At 38.8% G+C, this 24669-nt stretch overlaps 2 protein-coding genes across 4 annotated transcripts; one reads left to right on the forward strand and one right to left on the reverse strand.

Moving 5' to 3' along the window:
• The first annotated feature begins 4505 nt into the window (after positions 1 to 4505).
• On the forward strand, positions 4506 to 24669 carry METTL9 (methyltransferase 9, His-X-His N1(pi)-histidine). Of its 2 annotated transcripts, none has more exons than XM_057416876.1 (5): positions 4506 to 4956; positions 9265 to 9455; positions 11808 to 12017; positions 13140 to 13324; positions 23944 to 24669. In XM_057416876.1, exons 1-5 carry the CDS (start codon positions 4783 to 4785, stop codon positions 24144 to 24146), a joined length of 963 nt encoding a protein of 320 aa, XP_057272859.1. In that variant the 5' UTR covers positions 4506 to 4782; the 3' UTR covers positions 24147 to 24669. The 2 variants fall into 2 exon arrangements, with proteins under 2 accessions (XP_057272859.1, XP_057272858.1); XM_057416875.1 differs by having other exon boundaries at positions 4509 to 4956; positions 23941 to 24669.
• IGSF6 (immunoglobulin superfamily member 6) lies at positions 15297 to 23258 on the reverse strand. 2 transcript variants are annotated; one of them, XM_057416878.1, is made up of 6 exons: positions 23041 to 23258; positions 21114 to 21464; positions 20058 to 20167; positions 18888 to 18944; positions 18175 to 18258; positions 15299 to 17080 (listed from the first exon to the last, which is right to left on the reverse strand). In XM_057416878.1, exons 1-6 carry the CDS (start codon positions 23126 to 23128, stop codon positions 17042 to 17044), a joined length of 729 nt encoding a protein of 242 aa, XP_057272861.1. In that variant the 5' UTR covers positions 23129 to 23258; the 3' UTR covers positions 15299 to 17041. The 2 variants fall into 2 exon arrangements, with proteins under 2 accessions (XP_057272862.1, XP_057272861.1); XM_057416879.1 differs by lacking the exons at positions 18175 to 18258; positions 18888 to 18944 and having other exon boundaries at positions 15297 to 17080.

Below are 24669 nucleotides of genomic sequence, written 5' to 3' on the forward strand. Positions count from 1 at the left end.
GATTGTGTGCTTAGATTCTGAATTTTAAAAGACCTACTGCACTCTATGTATGAATTTTGTGCTTGAAAAGCAGGAGGAGCAAAAGCCCAAGGAATCTTTGATTCATTATATGAAACAGTCTTCTCCCTGATAATTCCTTTAAAATAGTGATGGTAATAGACGGTAATAAATAACTTAAAACAGTTTTCTTTTTCTTTACTGTTTCTGTATTTCCTTAATTTCCTTTGTTCATCTGATCCTCATAAAATATATATTTTGATAGGTGAAAATGTTATTGTTCCACAAATAGGGTTTCTTAGATGACTTTTACTTAGTTCTAATATCAAATTATTAGAACATAGTGTACAACTGGGAGAGTGCTGTGCTATACAACAGGAAGACTAGTAAGTGGTATGAAGAGTCAAAATTATACCAAGAATTCTTTGAAATGATCAGAATTTTTTTTTTTCTGGAAAATGTTTGGCAAAGATACCATTTTATTTGCTGAAACAGGAAAGGAGTAAACGGTGATATGACTGCAGGCACAGTTTGAATAGCCTCTATAAACTTCTGCATCTTTAAGGAAGAGAAATTCCTTAAATTCTGCATCTTTAAGGAAGAGAATAGTGGAAGATTTCTAAGCAAGACGGCCTTAAAATATGAGAGATTAACTAACTGTGTGGAATAAACTAGTTCAGAAAACAAATCTGAGAAATACAGAACAAATTATTTAATATGTAAAATATTAAGAACTTTTCAAATTTATTATCTATTATTCTCCCATTTATCTGTCCTATTTCTCTTGCTATAAGGGCAGGAAAAAAAGTGTCTTTCGTCATACCAATATTCAATCCAGAAGAGGACTGGAAAACAGCTTTAAATTCCGGCAGTAGTCTTATTACAAGAATAGAAGGTTAGCAGTATGTTATGATTGATGTCACTTACTCTCCATTTCTCTGTCACCCACTAAACTTTGTTATCCTCTGCTAAACCTACATGATTGTTTTTGGCCATGAATCAAGTAACAGGATGATCAAAGGCAAAAGTTCAGTGTCCAGCAACAGCTGGTTTGTCTGCTTTCTCTCCTTATTAGCTAACAGTATCTGAGTTTGAAGTCCTGCTGCTGGAAAAATGCCCCAATTTAATCTTGATAATTTAAGAGTGTCTAAAATAGTCTCATAACTGATAAAGAGGATTTAAATGTGTATAATATAAAATATGAAATGCTGTGATAACTTCAGAGAATTAGAAATTTGATGTTTAAATCCCACTCTTGGAGTTTCTGTATAAATTCTGAGAGTTTGGATCTTAATACATCAATTTAATTTTTTCTAACTGAAAATCTATAGGTAAAAGTGTCTTCTAGATTCAAAAGGATGTTATCTAATAGACACTATAGAATGCTAGTCTAATATAGTACTAATACAGTGTATGACTAGTGATAGAGTGAAAACACTGAATAAATGACAATAAAAAAATTTAATTTTAAGTAAGAAAAAATTTGTTTTATTTTTTGTGGAGTTTGCAGGCCTCTGTTCTGTTTTGTACAAAATGACCTTCCCAGTCTTGTGCTGTACTGTGATTTTGGAACTGCTCAGTAATTCATGAATATACTATGTTGACGTGGCTAGTAGGATGTTTACATTTGAATATGGTTGTGCAGCCTAATGGGTGCTGTCAGGAAAGACAAGCAGGAAGGGAAGGAACAGTTAAGATAAGCCACATTTCCACAATACTTCTGCACTCTTTCTTATAAAATTAAGCCAGCTCAGGCAAAAGCTTGGTAGTACATGCAGTCAAAAGAATTCTAGCTGCTTTTGTAAAGGAACATTCAATAGATTTGGGGGGAGTTTTCTCAGAGAACTGGACAGACCCACAACTGGGCTTCCTGGATTACCCTTGTGGGAGAGGATTTTAGATAGCTGTCTACATTTGTTTATCTTAAAGACCTTTTTCATAATCACTTTCATACTATTGTTTAAGTAACAGACGGGAAGGTTGTTCTATTGCAGGAAAATTGCAGATTTACATCATAGAATATGTGAGGCTGTGTAGCCAGCCCTGTCACTGTGAGTCCTGCTCCAGAAGACCACGCTCCTTGTGATCACCACAACCCAAATGGTGTGGTTTTTTTAAAACCTTTGGGTATGTTTGGGACCTTTTTGGACTTTAGGTATTCAATTGATTAAGAAATTTTCCATCAAGACAAAAACGCTAAATAGTTGCAGAGAAAGTAGAAACAAAATGATTCCTTTTTTTTTCTGTAAATACTCTCCCAGCATACTGATTGCTTTGAATGACATACGCACATGCTCACAGTTTCCTGAGACTGTACAGCAATTGGCTACAATTCCACCAGCCTGTATGCAAATAACAACACATAAAAACTATTACCTAAATATGCATGAATAGTGTTCTCTTTATAGCCTGTCAAGAGAAAAATATGCTTCCTATACAGCTGCCATAGCAGAATATTAATGACAAATGCAACACTGGGTAGGAACTTTGGAAAATCACATTAAAACATACCCTGGTTGTATAACTACAATGCAAAGACAAAAGCTAGCATATTTCTTAATTTATTTGGTGTGTAATTTATTATCTGTATTTTACATGTGATAAAATTAAGCTGTGTTTCCCTGTGAACAACATGTAACTAACCTGAAGCAGTTTTATTTATTGGTTTACACACTGTGCACAGATGTCTGTTTAAAAAGCAGCAAATTTAGCTTTTGTCAGTTTGGATTTTGATTACAAAGTTGTTTTATTCCTGGAGGGGAAAAAAAAACCCCTCTGTCTTTACAAACAAGAACATACATCGAAAGCAGAGAAATCGCAAACCAAATAAAAAGAAATAGACCAAAATGGCATCTTAGCCTATCTAGCTAGTAGAGAGAAAAGATCTTCATGTGGAAAACTGTCTCAAGCTCTTATGTCAGAAACTTTCCTTGAGGAGGTTAAACATCAGGGAAAATAAACTAAACAGAAAAATCCTCTGGCAATATTCTGTTACTGCTCCGGTTTTGCTGATTTCCCAGGATAATCACAGCCAAGGTTGGATGCGATTAGTGCTTGATCACAGGATCTTCCAGGTAGAAGCCAGGATCTTCCAGGTAGAAGCCACTTGGTTTAGTGGTGGTCTTGGCAGTCCTAGGTAATGGTTGGACTTGCTGATCTTAAAGGTCTTTTCCAACCTAGTTGATTCTATGCTCCAATGGTGGTCTGGCTTCCAGTGTCATCCTTACCAGAAATTAAGGGGCTCAAGTCCAGCGTTTGACATCTGATCAAAAGGAGAGATACCAATTGCTTGTGGTTGTTAAGAAAGATTTTAGGGATTAGAGATGATAGCCCTGATGCCGTACTCTGCTGGAATTTGGATTAATGAGGTAGTTTTTGTCTAGATTTTCTTGCAGTTTCAGTTGTATACCGATTTCCTCACTTCCTATGCTATTACCACAAACAACCTATGTTTCTGAGAGCGTGAGAACAGTGGTGCCTCACGCAAACCCCCGGTGACTATGGCTTTTGTTCTAGCAAAGGCACCTGCTGCAGTGTGAAGCCAAAACATGTTTATCCATATTGACCTGTCCCACTTTCTCCATAGGGTCCCAGTTGCATCAAAGATGCATTTTTATCCACTGGTCTCCACCATGCCCCATTGCATCCCCATGCACAGAAACAGGGTGCAGGAGTCTCTCAAGTTCTTGTTCTCTTGCCTACACAATGACCTCTCCTCCCTCTACATGCATATGCCAGTGTCCAGAAAAAATTTCATGGATCAAGGGCCTTAGATCCTAGTGTGCAGTGACCCGTGCTTGTGCTGCTGGGACCAGGCTGTGTTTTGTAAAAACAGCTTTGTAAAACAAAACGTTGCACAAGTTCCACGTGAGCATAAAGTTTACTCTGAGCCACTTCAAAATAGTTACTTAGAGGAAAAACTGAGATGTATGAGGACATTGAGTTTCGTGTATCAAGCAGCTGTGGTCTTCCATCTGAAAACACAAGTTCCTTTTGAAGAGCAAACCATGTAATGACCTGATTTATCTTTAAATGCTTGTGGTTTGGTTTGGTTTTTGGTTTTTTTTATGGAATATCATCACCTCCATGCTTATCGACCTCACGTTCCTCTGTACAGGAAGAACCTGGAGCTGAGGGAAGCCAAGCACAGCTTTGTGCAAAGCCCCACTTCCATCTTTCAGCATTTACTGCTATGCTAGCCAAGAACTGAACTCGGTCCCAAGGTCTGAACCGTAATTAACGGCTGGTTCTCATTCCAGGGACTCCTCACGGCAGTACCTGGGCAGCTTCCCTCCCGGTTAAGGCCCGGCCCACTTTCCCTCAGCTGCCCTCAACCCCGCCAAGGCCGCTCTGCGCACGCGCAGCACCGGGTGACAGGGCGGTGCCAAGCACGTGCGCTCCTGAGGGAGGCGGCGTGAGCCGTGTGGGAGGGGGAGAGGGTCGGCCGCCGCCGGTGACCGGTGCATGGGGAAGGAGCGGCGGGAAGGGGCGGTACGGACAGGCTGCACGGAGCCTGCCCCGCTCCGGGTTGAACGCAGCGCGCCACGGCCCCGCCCGCACTGTGATTGGCGAGAGAAAGGGAGGGAGCGGGTGCGCGCCAGGCCGCGGCGTGTCGCAGCGAAGGCGTCCGGCTGGCCCCCTCTGCCGCGGAGCCGCGCGTTCCGGCCTGAGCGTGTGTGCGGGCCCCGGAGCGGAGCCGCGCCGGGCTGGCTGTGTGCTGCCGGCGCCGCCGCTGCCATGGAAAGGGGAGGCGGTGGCAGCGGGTGATTCCGCGCCCCTTCCCCGATGAGACTGTGGCTGATCTGGCTGGGCTGCTACACCCTGTTCCTGTGGGTGCTGAGGAGGAAGATGTGGGCTGGCCCTGCCAGGTACCTGAGGAGCCCTTTATCCAGGTCCATCTACGTGAATATGATGGGCAGCCACAGCCACCCAGCCCCGGGCGCCAGAGAGAACCACCAGGTACAGCCCCAAGGCAGCTGTTCTTCCCTTCTCGCCTCTCCCCCTCTGCCTGTTCCTGGTGGGGCTGGAAGGGGGGCTCCCGGGCGGGCACGGCGGCCTCCCCCCACCCTCCCGGGGAGCTCCGCTAGGGACAGCGGGAGGGGGGCGTGGGGGGAGTCATCGTTCTCCGGGGCGTCCTAAGGTACCAGCCGCAGCGGGAGCGGCGCGGGAAGAGCGGGGTACCCTCGGGCAGGCTGAGGGGGCACCGGGCCGGGCAGCGCCAGACAAAGAGAGGGAACAGCTCCGTCGTGCCGGTGAGAAAGTTGACGTGTGAAATGCGTCCGGGAGCCTGCTGTGAGGAGAGGAGAGGAGCTGGAGCTGCCGTGGGCTGGGGTGCTCGCCGCGGGGGTTTTTCGGAGCCCGGCGGTAACGGCGGTGTGGGAAGCCAGCGCTGTGTCCCCTTACTCAGGTGAGGCGTCGGGTTGGGTGTCAGGGCTGCCCCTGAGAGATGTAAACAGTCTGCCAGGTGGGCTCTGTGAGTGCACTTGAGTGAAGTTTGCAGGTGGTGTTGAATGGGATGGGTTTGTAATCACAGAGACGCTTTTAATTAATACTAGAGGAAAACAGGAAAAAGTGAGCAACTGGGAAACTGTGAAGCTCGCGGAGGTCTTGGAACAGTAATAGATGGCAAGCTGGAAATGAGTTTGCAATGTGATATGACTGCAATAAAAGGTTAGTGCTATACTTGAGCAGCACAGGCACGTGTATCAGTACTTTGTGGGAAATGAGGGGCTATACCCTTGCAGTACAATTGCATTTGTAATATGTTCGGATCTGCACTATATTTTACCAAAATGCTGCTGAAAATCTGGCAGGTATTCAGAATGGCTAATAAAACCTCTCAGTGTTGAAGGAATATACTAACTTATTCTAAGTAAAATATACAGAGCTGAGCTAATGAAGATGATGTAGCGTAAATACTTGAAGACTGCTTCTAAGGTAGAACATAATTATGCACTGTAATTCTCCAAGCTCGTCTGTTACTGAAGTGTCTTTAGTGCTCTGGGTGGGCACTGACACCCAGAATCTTGCTACGGAGTGAATGTATTGGGTTTAATGAATATGGTTTGCAGTTTGGATCACTCAGTGCATAAGTACAAAGAGAAGCAGAATTCAGGTTTACAGAAAAAAACTTCCTTCTGGTGAACAAAGAAAACCTGAAAGTCTTTGTGTTGTGAAAAATTGTACTAGAAAGACAAAGCCAAGGAAATGTGTTACGGAGATGATTATGTCATCTGCTGGTAGATGGTCTGCATTGAATAATTTCAATTTCTCATTTATTGGATCTAGATTTTAAACATAAAGTATGTATTATTTAGGAAGTTTAATAAGATTTATGGTGACAGAGTTTGTGGGGTTACTCATAAGTAAGGATTGCTTGTTGAGGCCCCAGGTACTTTGACTGCAGTTTCACTGACTTCATTAGTTTTATGTAAATTATCTAAAAGAACATTTTCTTCCTTTCACTAATGCTAGGCACGAGTCGTCAATAATTATAATTTTTACTATAAACAAGGTCTTAACATATCTTTTCAGATTTTTGTGCTGTAGTTTTTCTGCTGTTGTGCTGCAAGATGTTCATTCCTGTCATGAAACTTGTGTCCTGAAAAGGGCTCTTCATGTATTGTACATGAAGAAAAACAAAAGTAGTTCCTGTTCTGAAAAAGTGATTCCAGAATTAAGGTGTTTTTCACCAGTTTTGTCATTTGAAATTTGGATTGGTTTTATCCTGTGTTGCCTTTGGTTTGTTTTGCTTGGTTTTGTTGTTTGGTGGTTTTTTTTTCCCCTTCTGTAATTTGCTATGATTTCTGTTATTTACTAGTGTTATCTAGGTAGTTGCCAGTAAACCTTATTGGCAAGATTAACCATGTGGAAGAAATTAGAGGAGTTCTATGAACAATTCCTCATTTCTGGAAACAAATTTTTCTTCTCACAGTTGTTACCATCATCATTCTGCCAATAGTTATGTCAATATATATCAATATTTAGAAGTCTTAAAGACAAGAACTGTAGGACTGTTGATTTCCATGGCCAGATGCTGGAACTACAGGTGACAGTTGAGTGCAGAACCAAGGTGTATGAGCTGAGGTACAGTGTATATGGCATCATATTGCTTATGGAACAAAGCCTGTGTTTCCCAAAGCTTCGATAATTGGATACTTTTTTTCTGGATTGAAAATGGCAACACATGGAAAAAGGCATCTGAGCCGCTCTAGACATGTCCAGTCTGGATAAATGAACCAGACACACAGCCCAGTCTGCTCATTGGGTTTGTTCACTTCTGCCAGGCTCCTGAAATTGGCTTCTGAAGATGGATGGACAAAGTACACAGGCTGCTGCTTTAGTGGTTTTTCACAACTCACTAGGGATTCCTTTTGGGAATCACTCGACTATGCTGATTCATTTAACTAGCACTGTGCTGCAGTGAGAAAAGACCTAAACTGGTAAATCGGCAGTCTCGGGGCTCTCTGTGCCATGCTCCATCATGTGGCACAAACTTGCTCAAGATCTGGTTTTTAGACGAAAGAATCATGTACTTCTGCTGCCTGCAAGTGTGTTTGAAAGTACAGTTAAGAGCCTGATTCTGCTGGAAATGTGCCCATTACACAAGTGGTTTTCAAAGTAAACCTGAGCCGGCTTATATTTGCTCCTTGGCTGGAGGCTCTTGACATCCCTTGCTGCTTTGGGTCAGTGTTTGATGGAACCCCTGTTTATGAATCTGGCATAATGATCTTCATGCAGCTGTCTGCTCCCCTCTGCTTGCTGGCACTATTATTGTGAAGCAGCAGGATGCTGGAATAAGAATCTTGTCTCATTATTATTTATTTTACAGTAGAGCCTGGAAGTCTCATTGTGCTGAACACTGTATAAACATGCACTAAGTGACTGTTCCAACAAGGTACAACAGATGTGAAGGGATCAGGATATGAGCACACCTTTTGCATTATATGGCTATAGATACAATCTTAGATGTTAAGACATTGGGGAGTTACCCCAGCTGACCATTTGCTGTCCTTCCACGTGCATTTTTACAAGATTCTGTTAAAACTCTCAAAATCTCTTTAAGATACTTATAACTCCCTATCTGCACAATAAACATATGCAGCCAGATTAAGGAACATTATTGCAAGAAGTAAGGGGGAAGAGAGTGTTAGCTGGGGGGAATAACTCTTGATATTAGAAAACAGACACAATGACATTAGAGATTCTTGCAGGGCCGACAATAACTGCATAAGTGTAGGAGAGTGAAAAATAAGAGCAACCTTCTGAATTAAAATTATATTTAAAGGGTTTTTTTGTAACTTCCGCATATTGAGCGGAGGGGTTTTTAGCTTGGCATTGCACCCTAGCAGTGAATAACCTTTGGAAGTTTATTGTCAGTGCTGACGTTCTAGAATGCTGCAGCATTACAGGTATTTGCTGGAGGTGCAGAAGGTGGCCATGAGAGTCCTAAAATTTCAGGATTTATGTTTGCCTTGTTTTGCACAGGTTTTTTATTCTGCATTTAAGTAATGTAAAACAGCTTTTAAAGGAGTTCAGGTATGCCTTACATGGGGATAGTAAAATAGTAGAATATTTTACGTTTTATTACTTTCCCAAATAGAAAATCATTGATCCATTCTACCTTGGGCTTTAGATTTTACCAATATGAAGTGTAGAAGTGCCTTTCAGCTGGTACTGATGAATTCCTACATGTGGGAAACTGCTCCTGTTTTTTAGTAGAGATGCTGGGAGGCAGCAGGTCATAGACATAATGACCTGCCCTTTGGTACTGGTAAGTGAAGAAACATAGTTCACATAGGCAAGCTCTGCTCAAAAGTATTGATTGGATTCTCTCTCTCCTTTCCTGGAAAAATACTGCAAATGCACTTGCTGATTGGGTTTCAGGGGATGCCTAGGGCAAATGTGAGAATGAGTGGGAAGATAGAAAATAATGTTATCCCACTTAATACTATTTTGTCAGTGTGGTGAGGTTGCATAGAGGACCTGCATATGCCTCCTGGGGAATTTACTTTGTAGAATTCCTCAAAGTGCAGGGTAATAATTAAGACAAAATCTAAAAGTATTATTTCTTGGAAAGCAATTGGTCCTTGCTTGATTACAGTTCAAATCTAAGTGAAATTAATCCTGAAGCTTGTTGAAAAGTCTGTAGGAAAACCTCAATTTTTATGTTTACAGAAATTGATAACAGCCTTTTCTGTATTCAGTTTAAGTACTTCTGGTTTTATATTGCTGAATTTTTTAATGATCCTTTATTTCTTTCTCTAGTGGTATGTCTGCAACACAGAACAGTTGTCTGAATCCCTTCAGCCTATTTTTGTCCAGAGTTACCTTGACCAAGGAACACAAATCTTCTTAAACAACAGCATTGAGAAATCAGGCTGGCTGTTTATTCAGCTCTATCACTCTTTTGTGTCCTCAATTTTTAGCCTCTTTATGTCTAGAACATCTATCAATGGGTAAGTGAAAAGTCAATCTTAGATAACATAAATACAGTTTGGATTTAGAGTTTTCAAGTGTTCAGCCATACCCCTTGTCTGTCAGCTTTTAAATTTGTAGTTTTCCCTTTGCTAGTCTAACAGATCTGAAATTCCCTACTGTGCTCTTTGTGCCCAGCCCTCTTAACTGAAGAACACCATTTCCTGTATGGGAGGACAGAGGAGGTAATTGCAATTAATAAGAGACACCTGGAGAACTCTAATTGTATTTTATAGCAGTTATATTAATTTCCTTCTGAATAACAGTGTTCTCTTTGTGTTTCTTCCCTCTGTTTTCTCCCTGCCCAAAAACTTGCCCTTTACCTACAGCCATATCTGTATCAGTTATTGTTGTGATTGTCCTTGTTGAAGCTGGCTGTACTCAATTCTGTATTGCATCTAAAACTATTTCTACCATTGAGTGTTCACCCCCACTGCACACATAGGCAGATCACTAAATAGTGCGGAAGTGTGACATGGTTTAGTGTGTGCTATCCCTGTCCGCAGCACGGGGGTTGGAACTAAATAACCTTAAGGTCCTTTCCAACCCTAACTATTCTATGATTCTATGAAGTTGGCTGGTAACACAAATTTGGAACAGAGTTCTGTCTTGCTCTGTAGCACTTAATTTCACCTCCACTTGTCTGTTAGCTGTACTTGAAGAGGTAACTTCTGACACAGCATGTTTGACTGGTGAAACATTAGGAATGCAGGGAAAGAGTTTATAAAACACTATTTTCGTGGTCTTACTGCATCTCCCTCTTGTGTGGCTGCAGTGGGTGGTAGCAGATTGCAAGGACTTCAGTATTTTTTCCAAAAGAGTCAGTGCCTTGTTTTGCTCGTCACCCCATTCAGACATATTTTTAACAGCTTGTCAGTTTTGACCTTATGAAGAATGCATTTTGTTACATCTACCTGATTTTTCCACCATCCCCATCTCTGCGTCTACTACATGCTTCTGTACAGTCCGAGTATAGTAGCTGCCTACCAAGGCTAGAAAAATAATCTTTTTCCTTATTTTCTAACCAGATGACTTGATGAGCTTCCCTGTGGTGTTCTTAGTTACTTGTAGCTTTATATAAAGGTTTCTTTGGTCTCCTCTTCTTCCTTTCTCTTCCTCTTTTCTTTTTTTTTTTCTTTTTTTTCAAAGGCCCTCCAGTGCTTTGAATACCACCTCATCGTGCTGTTAGGAATAATAGCTATGAGCCAATTACCAGTGTGGACTGACTCAAGTGTACTGCAAGGGGGCTCTACTTAAATTGTCTGTGTTCTGTTTACTTTTATACATTTATTATCCTGCTTTAGTTTCTTCTGCATGACTTTGTATACTCTATCCTTTTTGTTTGTTTGTTTCTTTGTGCTTCAATACAGTCAGTCTTTCCTTGGCCCCCTCCTTTTCATGTATTTTTATTGTCTGATTATTTTTATCTTTGTTTACCATTTTTTTTCCCCCTTGGACAGAAAAGATTTATGTTCATTGTCTTTGTTTAACCTGCTATCCAAGGTATTTATCTGCTTTCAGACTATTACTGACTGGTTCTTTTTCTTCTGCTTATTCTCTTAACTGTTTCATCTTCTGAATTCTGTTATGACAGCTGAAATCTGTCACTGTGTAGTCTTCAAACAGTTACAGGCAGGTATGTCATTGACTTGATCTATAAGGAATCCAACTGTCACTTGTACCCAATTCCTTAATGAGTTCCCCATTTTCTGTTCCACAGCTCTTCATGTTGAATGCAGGATCTGCAGACAGCAGCAAAAGCCATTGTAACATACAATTAAAAAAAAAAAATACACCCTTTTGTTACCCCAGCAGCGTTAGCTCCATCCCTTCTTTAAATCTGTTTCCTGGCTTCTCTCCTAGTTACATATCCTATTCCTCATTCATTGTGCCCACTTCTGTGTTGCAGCCATTTTATTTCCTGTTATTTCATTTATTATTATTATTATTATTTTCCTAAGGTGGGTGGCAGAGATCCAAATCTGCAAACATGACAAATAAGGTCCAGCCTTTATCTTTTGCACTCTTTCTCCCCTCCTCCTTTTTTTTTTTCCTTCTGATCTGATCGTTTTCTCAAGCTGCACCCCGTGAACCCTTCCTCACCTAATCAAATTCCTTCTGAAGCGTTAACCACTGTAACTGCATGTGGCTATGTATTTGATCTCTGACAAGTGCAAGGCAAGTTGAACTGGATTTAGAATTTATCTGAGCAGTGACCTTGCCTACTACAATGTATGTAACTGGTTGCTGCCAAAGCACATTCTAAATTACTTCATTGTTCTTCCTGTTAAAAGTTCCTACGAAATGGGTCATTTCTTGTTTTTACATTTCAGGCTGCTGGGAAGGGGCTCAATGTTTGTGTTTTCTCCAGAACAATTTCAAAGACTGCTTAAAATAAATCCAGAATGGAAATCCCAGAGGCTTCTTGATTTAGGGGCTGGGGATGGAGAAGTCACTAAAGTCATGAGTCCTCATTTTGAAGAAATCTATGCCACTGAATTGTCTGAAACAATGATATGGCAGCTTCAGAAGAAGAAATACAGGTATTGTACTGAATACTTCCTACATACTTTTTATTGGACATTACATCAGAGTAATCTATTTGTAGTATTTAATGAATATTCACACTATTTTCAGACAATTCCTGTGTTGCTTAGTCCTTATGGAAAAGTTTAACCTGTACAAAAGCAGGAAAACAAACACATCTGATGTTCCTTCTTATCAGGGCTTTTGTTACACAGAAGTTCCCTGCAATTACTTAAGACTATGATTCTAAGAGAAAATAGGCAGCAACCGTTTTGAAGTCTCTTTCTTCATAGCTTGCATAAATTGCTTTAATCAAGGGAGTCAGGAAGATGAAAATCAGGCAAACCAGCCTAAGTGAACAGTCCAGAATTGGAAAAGGAAGACAGGTACTGCAGAGAAAGCAAACTAATTTTGATAATAGGGATACCTCAGTAATCTCTGTCTATCTAGTCCTAAAATGTAGACATCTATGTAAAGATCCTTTTATTCTTGCTCTGTTTAGCTCCTGCTGTTAGATGGAATAACATTTAGTAACTAAACCGTGGGCACTTCCAGAACTTTGTTCATGCATTCATCACAGCTCCTGCAGGTTTTTGCAGACAGCAGATCCAGTCTTGTTGAGTAATGGCTAGTATTTCAGACACTTTATCCCTAGACTTCAACCCAAAGAATGAAGGAACTGGATTTCTTTTCTTTAACCTGTTTTTTGAGAGGAAACATAATGGCTAATTTCCAGTCTGGGTTTTCACACTGGCAAAGCAGAGTGGATAGACTGCAGCAAGCCATTCATCATATTTCAGCATTGTTGTTTCTTGAGAAGTTATTTTCAGTTTTATTCTAGGACAGTACTTTTTTTTTTTTTCTTCCTTCTAATACCTGGGGTTTTGGGTTTTGTTTCCTTTATTGCCTGGTGGTTGTAAGGCGATACACAGGTTCTTACGGCTATATATGTAGCCATGCCCACTTTTGTTGATTTAGTTTTCTTTTCTGAGAGACCAGAAGCATCGTATCTGTCTCTTCACATTGCCTAGGTGGCTGACCTTACCTGCACTGTAAACACATTCATAGGGAATTTTTGTGTTCAGTGGCTCTCTTTGAACTCAACTTGTGTTTAACAGACTGTATCTTTCTCCTTGTAGAGTGCTTGGTATAAATGAATGGCAAAACACAGGATTTCAGTATGATGTCATCAGCTGTTTGAATTTGCTGGATCGCTGTGATCAACCACTGACTGTATTAAAAGATATTAGAAGTGTACTGGAGCCAACTAGAGGCAGAGTCATTCTAGCATTAGTTCTGCCATTTCACCCATATGTGGAAAATGGTAAGTGCACAGATTAATAGCTATTTAGGCAGGTAAAGAAAACATTTGTAGGTTACCGTATCCCAAATTAAATGCTTAATTGGCATGTTTGTATTTGTTTTTTACAAATAACTTGTACAGGGCACATTCAGAAGTAAATCATAGGTAAATAGGACATATGATGTAAGCTGTTTTATTAATTCCCAAACGTACGTTGTTGACACCAACAAAAAGCTCAAATATTGAAGTCACATATCCTGTTCTGTGGTTTGCCACCTTTGAGGTGTGTTGGAGCAACATGGGAAAACAGATCTCTGATTAGAGCCTTCTGCTGCTGCCATATAGGTCGCCCCAGTTGTCTGTAGTGACCCCCTGAGCAAAGCCATCAGAACTGCCTGTAATGTTGGATAGAGCAGTTCAGGTCAAACTGTTTCAGATGAACTGCACCTAAAAATTCACAGGGAGATAATGTTCACTTTCCAGCATGAGCTCTCAAAGTAGAATACAGACCCCTACTGATACAAAGTATGAAGCACTGTTTATGTTTGTATCAGTAACTGAAATTTAAAATTCAGTGCTAATCCCCCATTATTTCCCCTAGTTGCATTTTGAAGAAATACATGAGAGATTTTTGGGTTAATCTGTCCCTATGATTAAACTTCAAAAGAGAGTGGAAATTCTTTTTTTACATGCCTATGAGTGTGGATTCATGTTGAGGCACCCTAAAGCTGGTTTGAATTCGAGGAGGCTGGTGTTCATCAGTCATCATTGGGATACTGGCTGTCCTTGAGTATTAAGACTTGTCTGTGGATAGGCATGTAGCTCCAGCAAATACACAACTGACAGCCTGAACATTCTGGCAATCAGTGTAATGAAATGTAATAAAAATTAATTTTAAGTGTAAAAAAATTCCCTCAGGTGAAGAATTGCTTAAATTGCAGTGTTTGAGCAAATACTTTTCAGAACAGTTACAAAATTAGCATGTCTTAAATGAGATGGGGGAGGTTGACTTATGTGTCTGTGCGGGATTTCAAGTGTATTTGATTACAACTTATTGTTCCTATAATGTGGAACAATACAGCTTCCTCTTTTAAAAATTCCTTAAAGTTCCAAATAATAACAGCAGTGTCTTTCTAGTTTTCATTAGCATACTGGAAGCAGAAATTGGGAAACTATTTGAGTGGCGTTTTTGTTTGTGTACCTTCAAAACTATGTGCCATTGTGTTTTGCAATCTCTATTGGACTTGACATCTACTTTTCTGCCTGTTGTTGGGTAACCATGTGACAGACCACATGCAATTCTGGTTCAACAGGTGGTAGATGAATTAAGGAAGAAACTACTCTGAAGTCCACTTATATTGCTCATCATTAATCTCCCACAAGGTACTTGGAGGAGAACAATAATTAAATTTATAAATCCCAAGGGACTAGAAATCTACTCTGTGATTCTTGAACTCAGTCATTCTTACTTGTTGAAAGTTGAAATCTGTTGTAAGAAGTCTTGTAAACCTAAGTCATAAAAAAGTGGTGGGGACTTACAGGAGATTAGTCACTTTCCTCAATGCAGCTTTGTTTCCGTAATAAGTTCTGAAACTTAACATACTCAGTTATTGTTTTACACTATTACGGATATGGACCCCATATAAACTTTAGACAATGCAAATTAACACACACAAAAGTTACTGTCATTTCACTGAAGCTTTCCTACTTATCTATTTAACTGTAGCCTAAAGAAATAATGAACTGCTCGTCTTCATGATAAATAATTGATTTTTAGAATTTCATTATTTTCATTTAGCTGTTCTAAAAGATGATGCATTTTAAAAAGTATAAGATATGTACATATGGTTTATATTTGACAAAAATATATACTTGCAACATTCAAAGAGGAGAACATTTAATGGCTCAGGTTCTTGTAGAAGCTAATTAAAACCAGTTTGGACTCACCTAGAGAAACTTCTGAATTTTAGGTGGGAAACAAATGGAGAAGAGATGAGGCAAGATGTTTGCTCAGTGTATAGAACAGCTCCTAAAAATGGAGACACAATTTTGATCAAAACAAGATATTTGGGTTATTGCATGTAACGTAATGGGAGGGTGATTGTGGAAACTGTTTATGTGAATAACATAAAACTTGGTTTAAGAGAACAAAGCAAGGTGGAGGAGGAGATTGAAATACATTTCTGTGCTTACCGTTTCTGGAGTTACAGTGACACCTAGAGTCCAGACGAAGTAGCTTAATCATAAATTCTTTCTGGGGTTTTACAGAGTTTTATTTTCAACATAACAAAAAATAATGCAATTTTGCACATGTCTAGATTTGGTAAGTAAGCCAGATGAATCGTAAGGTGTTAGGCTAGTCACATAAGAACATCTATTAAATATAACTTTATATTTTTAATAGGTGTCCCATAGGGTCATAAAAAATCCATTGTATTTCCTAATACAGACACCATATTTCTATAAAGGCATTATTAGACAGTATGTGACTAGACTGGTTTAAATTTCTCTAAAATAAAAATGTCAGAGGCTCCATACTTCAGAAGGAGTAAACACTAGCTACCTGTGATTGTGCAGTTTTCCTGTTGAACACATTAATTCCTTGTGATTGCTGACAAGGATAAGAAGACAAAGGTGGATTTTCCATCTTCCTTGCTACTAAATTGAGCTATAAACAGTACTGTGCTAGGTGGACCCTTGTTTTGTCTCAGTTGTTAGTGCTCGTCTCACTGAAGTGAGAAATACCGTTTCATCTGTTAAACAAAGCTTTGCTTTATTTAAATGGTGATAAAAGATGCAGCTGTTTTTATTTAGGGAGAATGCCTGATACTAAAAGATTGCTTGTTAAAGTGCTGAATTTGTGAATTGGCTACATAGTAACTTCTAAAAGAATAGGTACTTTTAAAAAAATACACTCAGTGTACTGCCTTGGATAGCTAGTCTACTTCTGTGTTCATGCTTGCCTCCATGTTGAACAGGCATGTAAAGGCAAAACTTTGTGTTCCAGGTAATCCTGACTTTGCTTGGTAGGAGTGGAAGATGAGGATTGTCTGTCTAGCAAGTGATTTTTAATACTGCAGGAGCAACCTTCTCACTATGACTGCTACTTTCCTTTCCTAAATAGCCTGGGAAGAAGCTCCTATTCCAGTTGAGCTGTACTATGATATTACATGCATTTATATTGTCTGTTATTTCTGCTTGCCTGCCTACAGAATACAGAGGTTTTGCTCTGTTTAAGCTTTTCTTAAGACTCAGTAACTTGTTTTGTAGTTCTGTATATCTGTTATGTCGATAACTGTCACATTAACATGGCTAAAATCAAAATTTCATATGTGAAACAAGTTTATTTTCTGTTGCCATCAATTATACATCTTTCATAAATGCTCAATTCACATAAAAGGGATACATGTAAACTTACATAAAAAGAAAAAAATGCACAGAATTAAATCTAAACTGAAAAAGGAAACTTAGGAAGGTCAGCAGTTATCTTATGAAGTCTTTTCCCATAGTTCTTATTCTTAAAGAATGGAAAATGGAAGTAAAATATAACATAAATGCACAATGCACTCGGGTTTGGTGACCTGTTTAGAAAATACTCATCAAGAACACTGCCTTGCAAGGTCTCCTGTCTCCTCTCTTTTTAAAGCAAAGGAAGTATGTGAAGAAGCTTAACTTCTTTATCTGTCCCTTCTTCATCTGTGTGAGAAATACTGAAGAAATCTGAACAGCAGCACAGGCTCATCTGTTCTGATAAACAGTGTCATCTTCCAAATCTTCCTAAGGGAAAAATGGAGAAGTATTTTATTATTGCTGTGAACTTTTTACTTTTTAAATAATGCAAAATTTCCTTTTTCAGGGAAACTCCATTCCTTTATTGTTTCAGTAAACTCCTTTCTCCCCTCTATCCAATTGGTTTTGGTCATTTGGCATCTGTGGGATTCAAAGCATGTTTCTCTTCCTCTTGGCTTTTCCTAATCTCCAGAGAGCACAGAGGCAGTAAAATATATCCCTTATTTTCACTATGTTTATATCTGATGCTCAAACCGAGGGCAAGGTCATGTCAGCAGGGACTTGAAGTCTTTAAAGGGGTAATCACAGAGGGAAACAATTGGGGCCAGGTGGAAATAATGAAGTAAAAACGCATAGAGAAGCATGCATTTGTTATATGTTTCTTTTGGCTGCTTCTTGAAGTAGTGGAGCCTTTGGTCAGAATAGGAAAGAATGTATACAATTTCTCAAGAGAAGCAACATTTTCAAGGCAGGATTTTGAAGGCATTTGTTTGCAAATACACGTGACTTCTAAAGTTGGGGTTTGTTTTTTGTAACTTAACATGGCATGTGCACAATTATGGTCATTATATAAGACATATTGGCATGAATTTGGAATGCTGAAAGAAGTTGTGTGGCTTTACCCACTGATGTTGAATATTTAGTTTAGGCTGTGGATGTTGAAGGAAGGAGAAGTATCTGGAAGAATGTTGTAGAGTTTTTATAACAGCTCTGTAATGTTCCTGTCTAGCTACCATTTTTCAAAAATGGGCTCTTAATAGCTCTATGCTTTTCACCAAAAGTCCAGAGGCACTTGTAGAGACCTCTTCTTGGCAAATACAGATTTATGGAAGCTTCATTTTTTAAATGTACACACATACATTCTATAAAGTATATGCTATCATATATATATAAATGTATATGTATGATCATTTAGAATGCTTTATGATGTCTTTGTAGTGCAGAATACTTTTTTTTTTTTTTTTAGACCTTTATCAACTTTAAAAAGTCCATTTCCAGAGGATATGGAAATAATACACTCTTAAAAAGTACCGGTTCCTCTTTTTCTGCATAAATGTCAGTATTGGTATATAGATACTCACAGGCTGTTGGCAATGCTGGATGTATCTCTGATTTTGAAGTTCCTGGGCAATTGCTTGAAAAATTTTTCGTCCACTGGTGATTTTCTGCAAGTTATTCAAACACTTGAGGTCAGTGCTATGTATGGTTGAGGAAGCATCTTTTTCTACCTTTTATAATTCTGATTTTTCCCCTCTATGTGTCTTTGGGCATCTTACTAAATAACACTTCAAGAACTTACAGTTTGACGGGTAGAAGGGTTATTACATTAATATTGCATCTCTTAACATACATGACTTCTGTAATTGCTATTTAAATGTATGGCTTCTACTTTTTATTCAAGGATACATGGTGATGGAGGTTCTAAATAGGTTTGTTTTAAATTCATTAGGACTTACCTGAATGCAGCATTTAAACAAATAATTAATAGCAAAACATGTTACTTTCAGAAGGTTGAACAAAATTTACTTAAAACCTAAAGGAAGCTGTGTACTAGAGGTGGCCTTTACATAAATTGACATCCTGTATCCAACTGTTAAACATAAATGAGTTAAAATTAGTGAAATGTAAATTCATTTACTAGTTTTGTACAAATCTGAAGTAAAGCCTTAACAGCTCTGAATGTTTATTTAACCAAATAATCAATTAATCACAAAATGGATGCCCAATATACTTAAAAAGGGGGGGGGGGAGGAAGCTCTGAATCACAGACAAAGCAAATGAATTGATAACATACACAGTTCTCTGTTCTTTGGTCTTCGTTCCTGCTTTTCTTTAGCAGCTTTGGTTTTAACTAAAGAGAGAGAATAAAGAATCAAAATGTGAGATGCCAGCTGCTAAGGTAGCAGAATAGTTAAAGGTGTTGCTGGTTTACAGTGTCAGACAGTTTGTAGAGACGAGTCCTTAGGTCAGTTTGTACCATTGGAAAATCGGAGACCTTTTCAGCCATGTAAGGCCTTTTTCAGCTTCTGGTAGTAGACGCTGCAAGTAATTTTGCTTTGAGTACAGTGCCTGAAACACTGCCTAGTTCTCAAAAGTAAACCAGTAGCATCACAGATAAGCCTTTTTCAGGGGAAAATAGGTTAGTTAATGTTTCCCACTATACTATTTCACCTAATTTAAAAAAACCACAAAACTAAAAAAGTCTGTCCTGTCTTTATTCTTAGACAGTGATCACTGCAGCAAAGAACCATTTTAGCATATCATACCACTTAGGACTGTGAAGTCCTTATTCTCATGTCAAAGTCTCATTATTACGTAAAGATTCCAGTTGTAGTTTTGGGTGTTTATTTTAACTAAACACTAATTTTCCTCTAGCTTAAAAAAAAACCAACCCAAACAACCCCCACAACAATAACTGTATAACTTCTAACCATTCTGATGCATTTGTTTCCTATAAGCATAAAACTTTTTCTAAGTCTCTGATGTGTTCAAATTTTACCAAGGTCTCTCATCCGTGTATGAATATGATGTGTGAATAGAATTTCATTAGACAAGTAAAGTCAGTCTGTGGTCACGAATACTTTGACATTAAATCGTTTTAGTGGAAACTAATCCAGAGAGTTGATGAGTTAACAGTGGTAGTTTCTAGTTTTGCTTTTTGAGTAAGCCTCAACAGATAATCTGCAACTTCCTGATTAATACTCTCAGGATAATTTTAACTTCAGGATACCTTTTCTTTTAGACACTTTACTGAAAAAGAAAACTGTGGTTACTAGTGAGAGTACAGGTATGTGCCACACAGAGTTTGCACATCTGTGAAGCATATGGACTTCAACCAACTGCCTCTTTGAAACTTAATCATGAAAGTTATGGAATCTAGGAATGTCTTTTTATTCTCCTAATGGAGATGATGAAACTGCTTTGTTTTACAAAATGAACAAAATTAGAAAAATCACTTTCCTACCTTGTAGACTAAAAATGTAAATACGGTAGCACTGTATAGAAACAGTAAGGATGAGGTGATGATCATGAAGATGAAGCCAAGTCTTCTGTTGCTGTGCTGCTTCTCTGCTCCTTTATTAAAAGTGTTAGAATAAAGGACAGTTCTGTTACACATAATTTTCTTCAGTTTCTGCATTTCATCACCCTTCCTCTAAGGAATTAAAAGCCTCTTACACCACTCAATATTTGTCAAGTTCATTTTCAGTCTAAAATACTTAGTGTGATCACTTTTGTTTTGTTTCCCTGAATGTTCGCGAGGACAGTAGAGACTTGCTACTTTTATTATGAGCCCTTCCTTTGGGGTAGACAGAGAATAGAATCCAGTTTTCTGGATATCTGAATAAAACTTACAGGCATTTGTTCAGAAATGCAATTAGAGGAAAGAAGGAATATAGGGAAAATAATCCAGCTATGTTGTTTGTTTTGTTGTTTGGTTTGAGGGTTTTTGATGGGTTTGGTTTTGGGTTGGTTTGGGGTTTGGTTTTTTTTCCATGTTTTAGGCATGGAAAACTGAAATGTAGATAATGAGGTCTCATCGCTTTATTAACTAGAAGGCAGATGATGCAAAAGCTCAGAGCTAAGCCTTTTTTCTTAAGCTGGCACAGGGAATTCCCAGTTCTGAGACCCTGTACTCTGTTACATGTATTTCCACTAAGTGTCAGTTTTTCTACTTCTCATTTTTCTGTTGTAGTTCCTTTCTGATAGCCATTAAAATTTTTATCTAGGAGGATGTAGAGTATTGTTAGATAACACAAGTGCAAAACTTCTTTCTTTTATAGAATCCAGGAGTCATTTGCATCGTATGACAACAGTCTAATTAGCATACAAGGTTAAAATACTTATTCTTAGAATCCTTCCATGGTTTTACTGTTAGTATTTTAATACAGTTATGCTACTAGCAGTTTTGTTGATATTTCCATCTTAAATGCCATTCTTGAAAGTGTAAATGAAGAGAATATTTGGGAAAGCTAATGTATTTCTTTTAAAATGCTTCATTAAGAAGGAATGATCAACTGACCTGCTTTCGTTAGTACTGTTCCATCTCCTGTTTGTTTAGAATGGGGTGAACTTGAATCTGAAAATGCTACTCCACAGATATAGACAGCATTGTCATCTACAGTCAGGTTACTGATTTGAAGTAAAATGTTATTTTCAGATAAATGCACTTTGTACTTCTGCTGATCTATGCATCCTGGAGTACACAAATCCTCATGCTTTTTAGTTAAAAAGCGAAACCACAGAACTTGAGGTGGAAACGAAGAACATCCAAAAGCTGAGAAAGTACATGTTAGGAACACAGTGTGCATGGAGTAGTCAGCTTCCTGAAATTTGGGTTGTGTTACAGTGACTTGGCAGGTATCTGTAGCACCTGTTGAGAATAAACAATGGTGATGTGAGGGACAGTTAAAAAGCAAGGCACAATCTAAAAAGAAGATAAGAGACTTATGGCTCATTCGAGAAAAGGAGAAAAACCAACTGTGTTTCGAACTTGAAAGTTTTCAGGTTGTTTCCAGCAAACTTTTCTTTTAGCTAATCCCTGCAGCTTGACCATATGTTCATTTTAACAGCTTTACCTTGGGGGTAATGCGCTTAGATTTCTGTTTTTCTGACAAAGTGTAGAGAAGAATAATCTTTCTGAAATACCATGAATGTCTCCTTTGGCCCTGGAGAGGACCAAAAGAATTCCTGGTGTAGTTCCCCACCTCAGGTTTAGTCCTGAGTGTTTTGGGGGTTGATGGGTGGTGGGGGGATAGTGTGACATAGCTGTAGATGCTCAGTGCAGTAGTTCTGCAAGGTTTTCTCTCTCTACTGTTCCTATTCCAAGTCAAGTGAGAGAGCCAGTGGCAGGCAGTGGAAATGTCATAGATGCAGTCATTTATAATTTAGCATCTTCATGACATTGATTAGAATTTATAATAGTTCCTAGACATTCTTTCACTTTGTCACACGTATTGACTCTGGGTTTATAAGGATAATAATATTGCTTGTTAGTTCTGACGTTTAAGAATGTGTGCAGAGAAAACGGGAAGGTTAATCAGAGAACAGAATTCTAATAAAGGAACTGAAATGTGAAGTTTAATATGACTGGTCTGGCAGATTTTTTCTAAGTCCTTGAAACCCATAATTTAAATATTGTTTTCGTCTATTTAATTTTACTCAAACAATGGAATTGAGATTACTGCAGTGAAAATGAAGGTAGTTGCTTAACAACATCCTTTTCTACTTCCTAGAAAATAACAAGTTAAGAATAAAAATAAACTGAAGTCTCTTAATCTACTGCTGATACACAATTTATAAGCCTGTTCATGGTGGACAGTCAGCATTGTCCCTTCATAATTTTTCTGAGTGTTTTATGGACCAGATCCAAGCAGATTCAGTGTCTGTGACTTCTGCAGGAATAAAATGAAACTACTTCTGTGGCAGATCACCATCAGAACTGTTCCATAGCAGCTATGGCAGTCTGAAGATTGTTGTAGTATGATTTGTTGGTGTACTTTTGCACCCTGTGTGGTGAAAGGCAGTAGCTTATGCTTCTGTAGTTGATCCCCTGCTCTTTTTCCATGTTATTCTGGTGGTCTCAGTGGCTTTGCAGGGCAGAGCTCCATGGCTGCAGTTCATGTAGATACTGTCTGCTGAGCTCCTCTGGAACAAGCACAGCTGCACTGTAATGCTGACATACTGCTGCTGTGAAGTTCTTTGCAGGGAAGCACAGGAGGATTTGCCCCAGAAATCTTAGGTTACAGGTGCATTTCAGGCTTTTGGAAGTAAAAGCTAACAGTTGTTTAATTTGGCAGTTGTATGAAGATAGCAGAAACTAGCTTGATTCTCAGTAAAACTTTTCACTGCTCTTATTTCATATCTATTTGCAAATCATAACATTTTTCAATCTTGACTAACTGTTGTTACATGGGAAAATATAAGAAGTTAAAAAAAAAAAGTCTTACCAGCTCTGTGCAGAATCCATTGTAATGCCAGCATGAGCACGTTTTTTAATTTGTTGAAAGATGCCATTTCTTCTACCTCTCTGGACATAATTCTGCTTGAAGGAAGAGGAACTTAGGAAACATTTGGAGTTGCAGAACCATCTGAATCACAAGATTTAGAACTTCCTGTTTAGAAGGGTGTTTACTGTTGTGTTTAGTGAACTAGTTAAAGGTACAAACCAAATCAGAAAACATTTGTTATTTATGTGTGGCCTCGCTTGGAAAATCAGTGAGCAGTTTTAAATTTTGGACTTCTGAGAGCTGTACCTGTAATCCTTCAGATTATTTCATTGGGTATAACAAATGACAGCACGTTTTCCAGCATGCTACAAATGTTTGGCTTTGTAATTTCATGTGACCCTAAGCAGTCTTTACCATATCGGCTAGTAGATGGCCACTGGAGGAACAAAGATTCTGTAGCCAGCCATTATAATGTGGTGGTCTACGGATGGAAGCTTCACGGCAAATCATCATTTTCAACTTGTTGGCTCTGTTTACTGTAACTACGTGAAGACAGCTTTGGCCAGGCAGTGGTTATAAAGAATTTTATAATGCTGGAAAGCATCTTCATTAAAAAGCCTGACCATGTCTGCTGAACACCAGTCTTACTAGTGGAAGCTTCTTTTAAGGCAGTCTTGGAATTGCTAGTTAAAAATGTAACAAAGGTAATCTTAAAAAGGAGCTGCTTCTGAACAATAGGCAAATCTTGAACTGATCTTGCAACAGCTCCACAAATGGCTTGTCAACCTCCTGTTAGAAGTGGAATTGAATACAATCTGTGTAATATGCTCTGTGTAAGAAAAAAACATCACACAATAAAGTTTTCTTTATCATTTAAACAAACCTGTTTTATTTTCTCAGTAGGTGGCAAGTGGGAAAAACCGTCAGAAGTTTTGGAAATCAAAGGGCACACTTGGGAAGAACAGGTGAATAGCCTGCCAGAAGTTTTCAGTAAAGCTGGTTTTGCCATAGAAGCTTTCACCAGACTGCCATACCTATGTGAAGGTGATATGTATAATGACTACTATGTACTAGATGATGCTGTCTTCGTCCTCAAGCCAGTGTAAGCGTGTATGAAGTAAATCTCCAGAAACTTAACCCAAGAAGCAGCCTCTGAAAGAGGAGTTTGATTTACGGTTACTTAAAGGGAGGGAATTTGGGATTGCCGTGCTAAATAAATACCATGTGAGAAGTTTAAAGGCCAAAATACTAATGTATTTCTTTGTAGTGCGATTAGGAGAAAAGTTGGTTTTTAAACAGACTCTTAAGTTGAGTTTGTCTTTTTTTACCAGCTCTTAAATCAACAATGCGTTCTGCAATCCAGCAGTAATGAGGGATATTTTTTTGTACATACCTGCAACAGGGGTCAGATCCAAACTAAAGCAATAGTTCTGCTAATGATGAAACTGATACAATGCAAACTCTTGATGAAGAAGTCAAGTGAAATCTGGCAATAAAATTACCCAATCAGTTGAAGCTTTGGTGAATACAAACTGTTGAAATGGCTATTCTTCCATGCTAAGTTACTTCCTTTCTTACTGTCATTCTTCCTGTGTTTTTAATCATGCTAATAAACTTTTTTTGAGATTA

The sequence above is a fragment of the Pezoporus wallicus genome, unplaced genomic scaffold (assembly GCF_028554395.1).
Source record: "Pezoporus wallicus isolate ANWC-B61680 ecotype Strahan unplaced genomic scaffold, APGP_CSIRO_Pwel_v1 scaffold_7392, whole genome shotgun sequence".
Lineage (NCBI taxonomy): Eukaryota > Metazoa > Chordata > Aves > Psittaciformes > Psittacidae > Pezoporus > Pezoporus wallicus.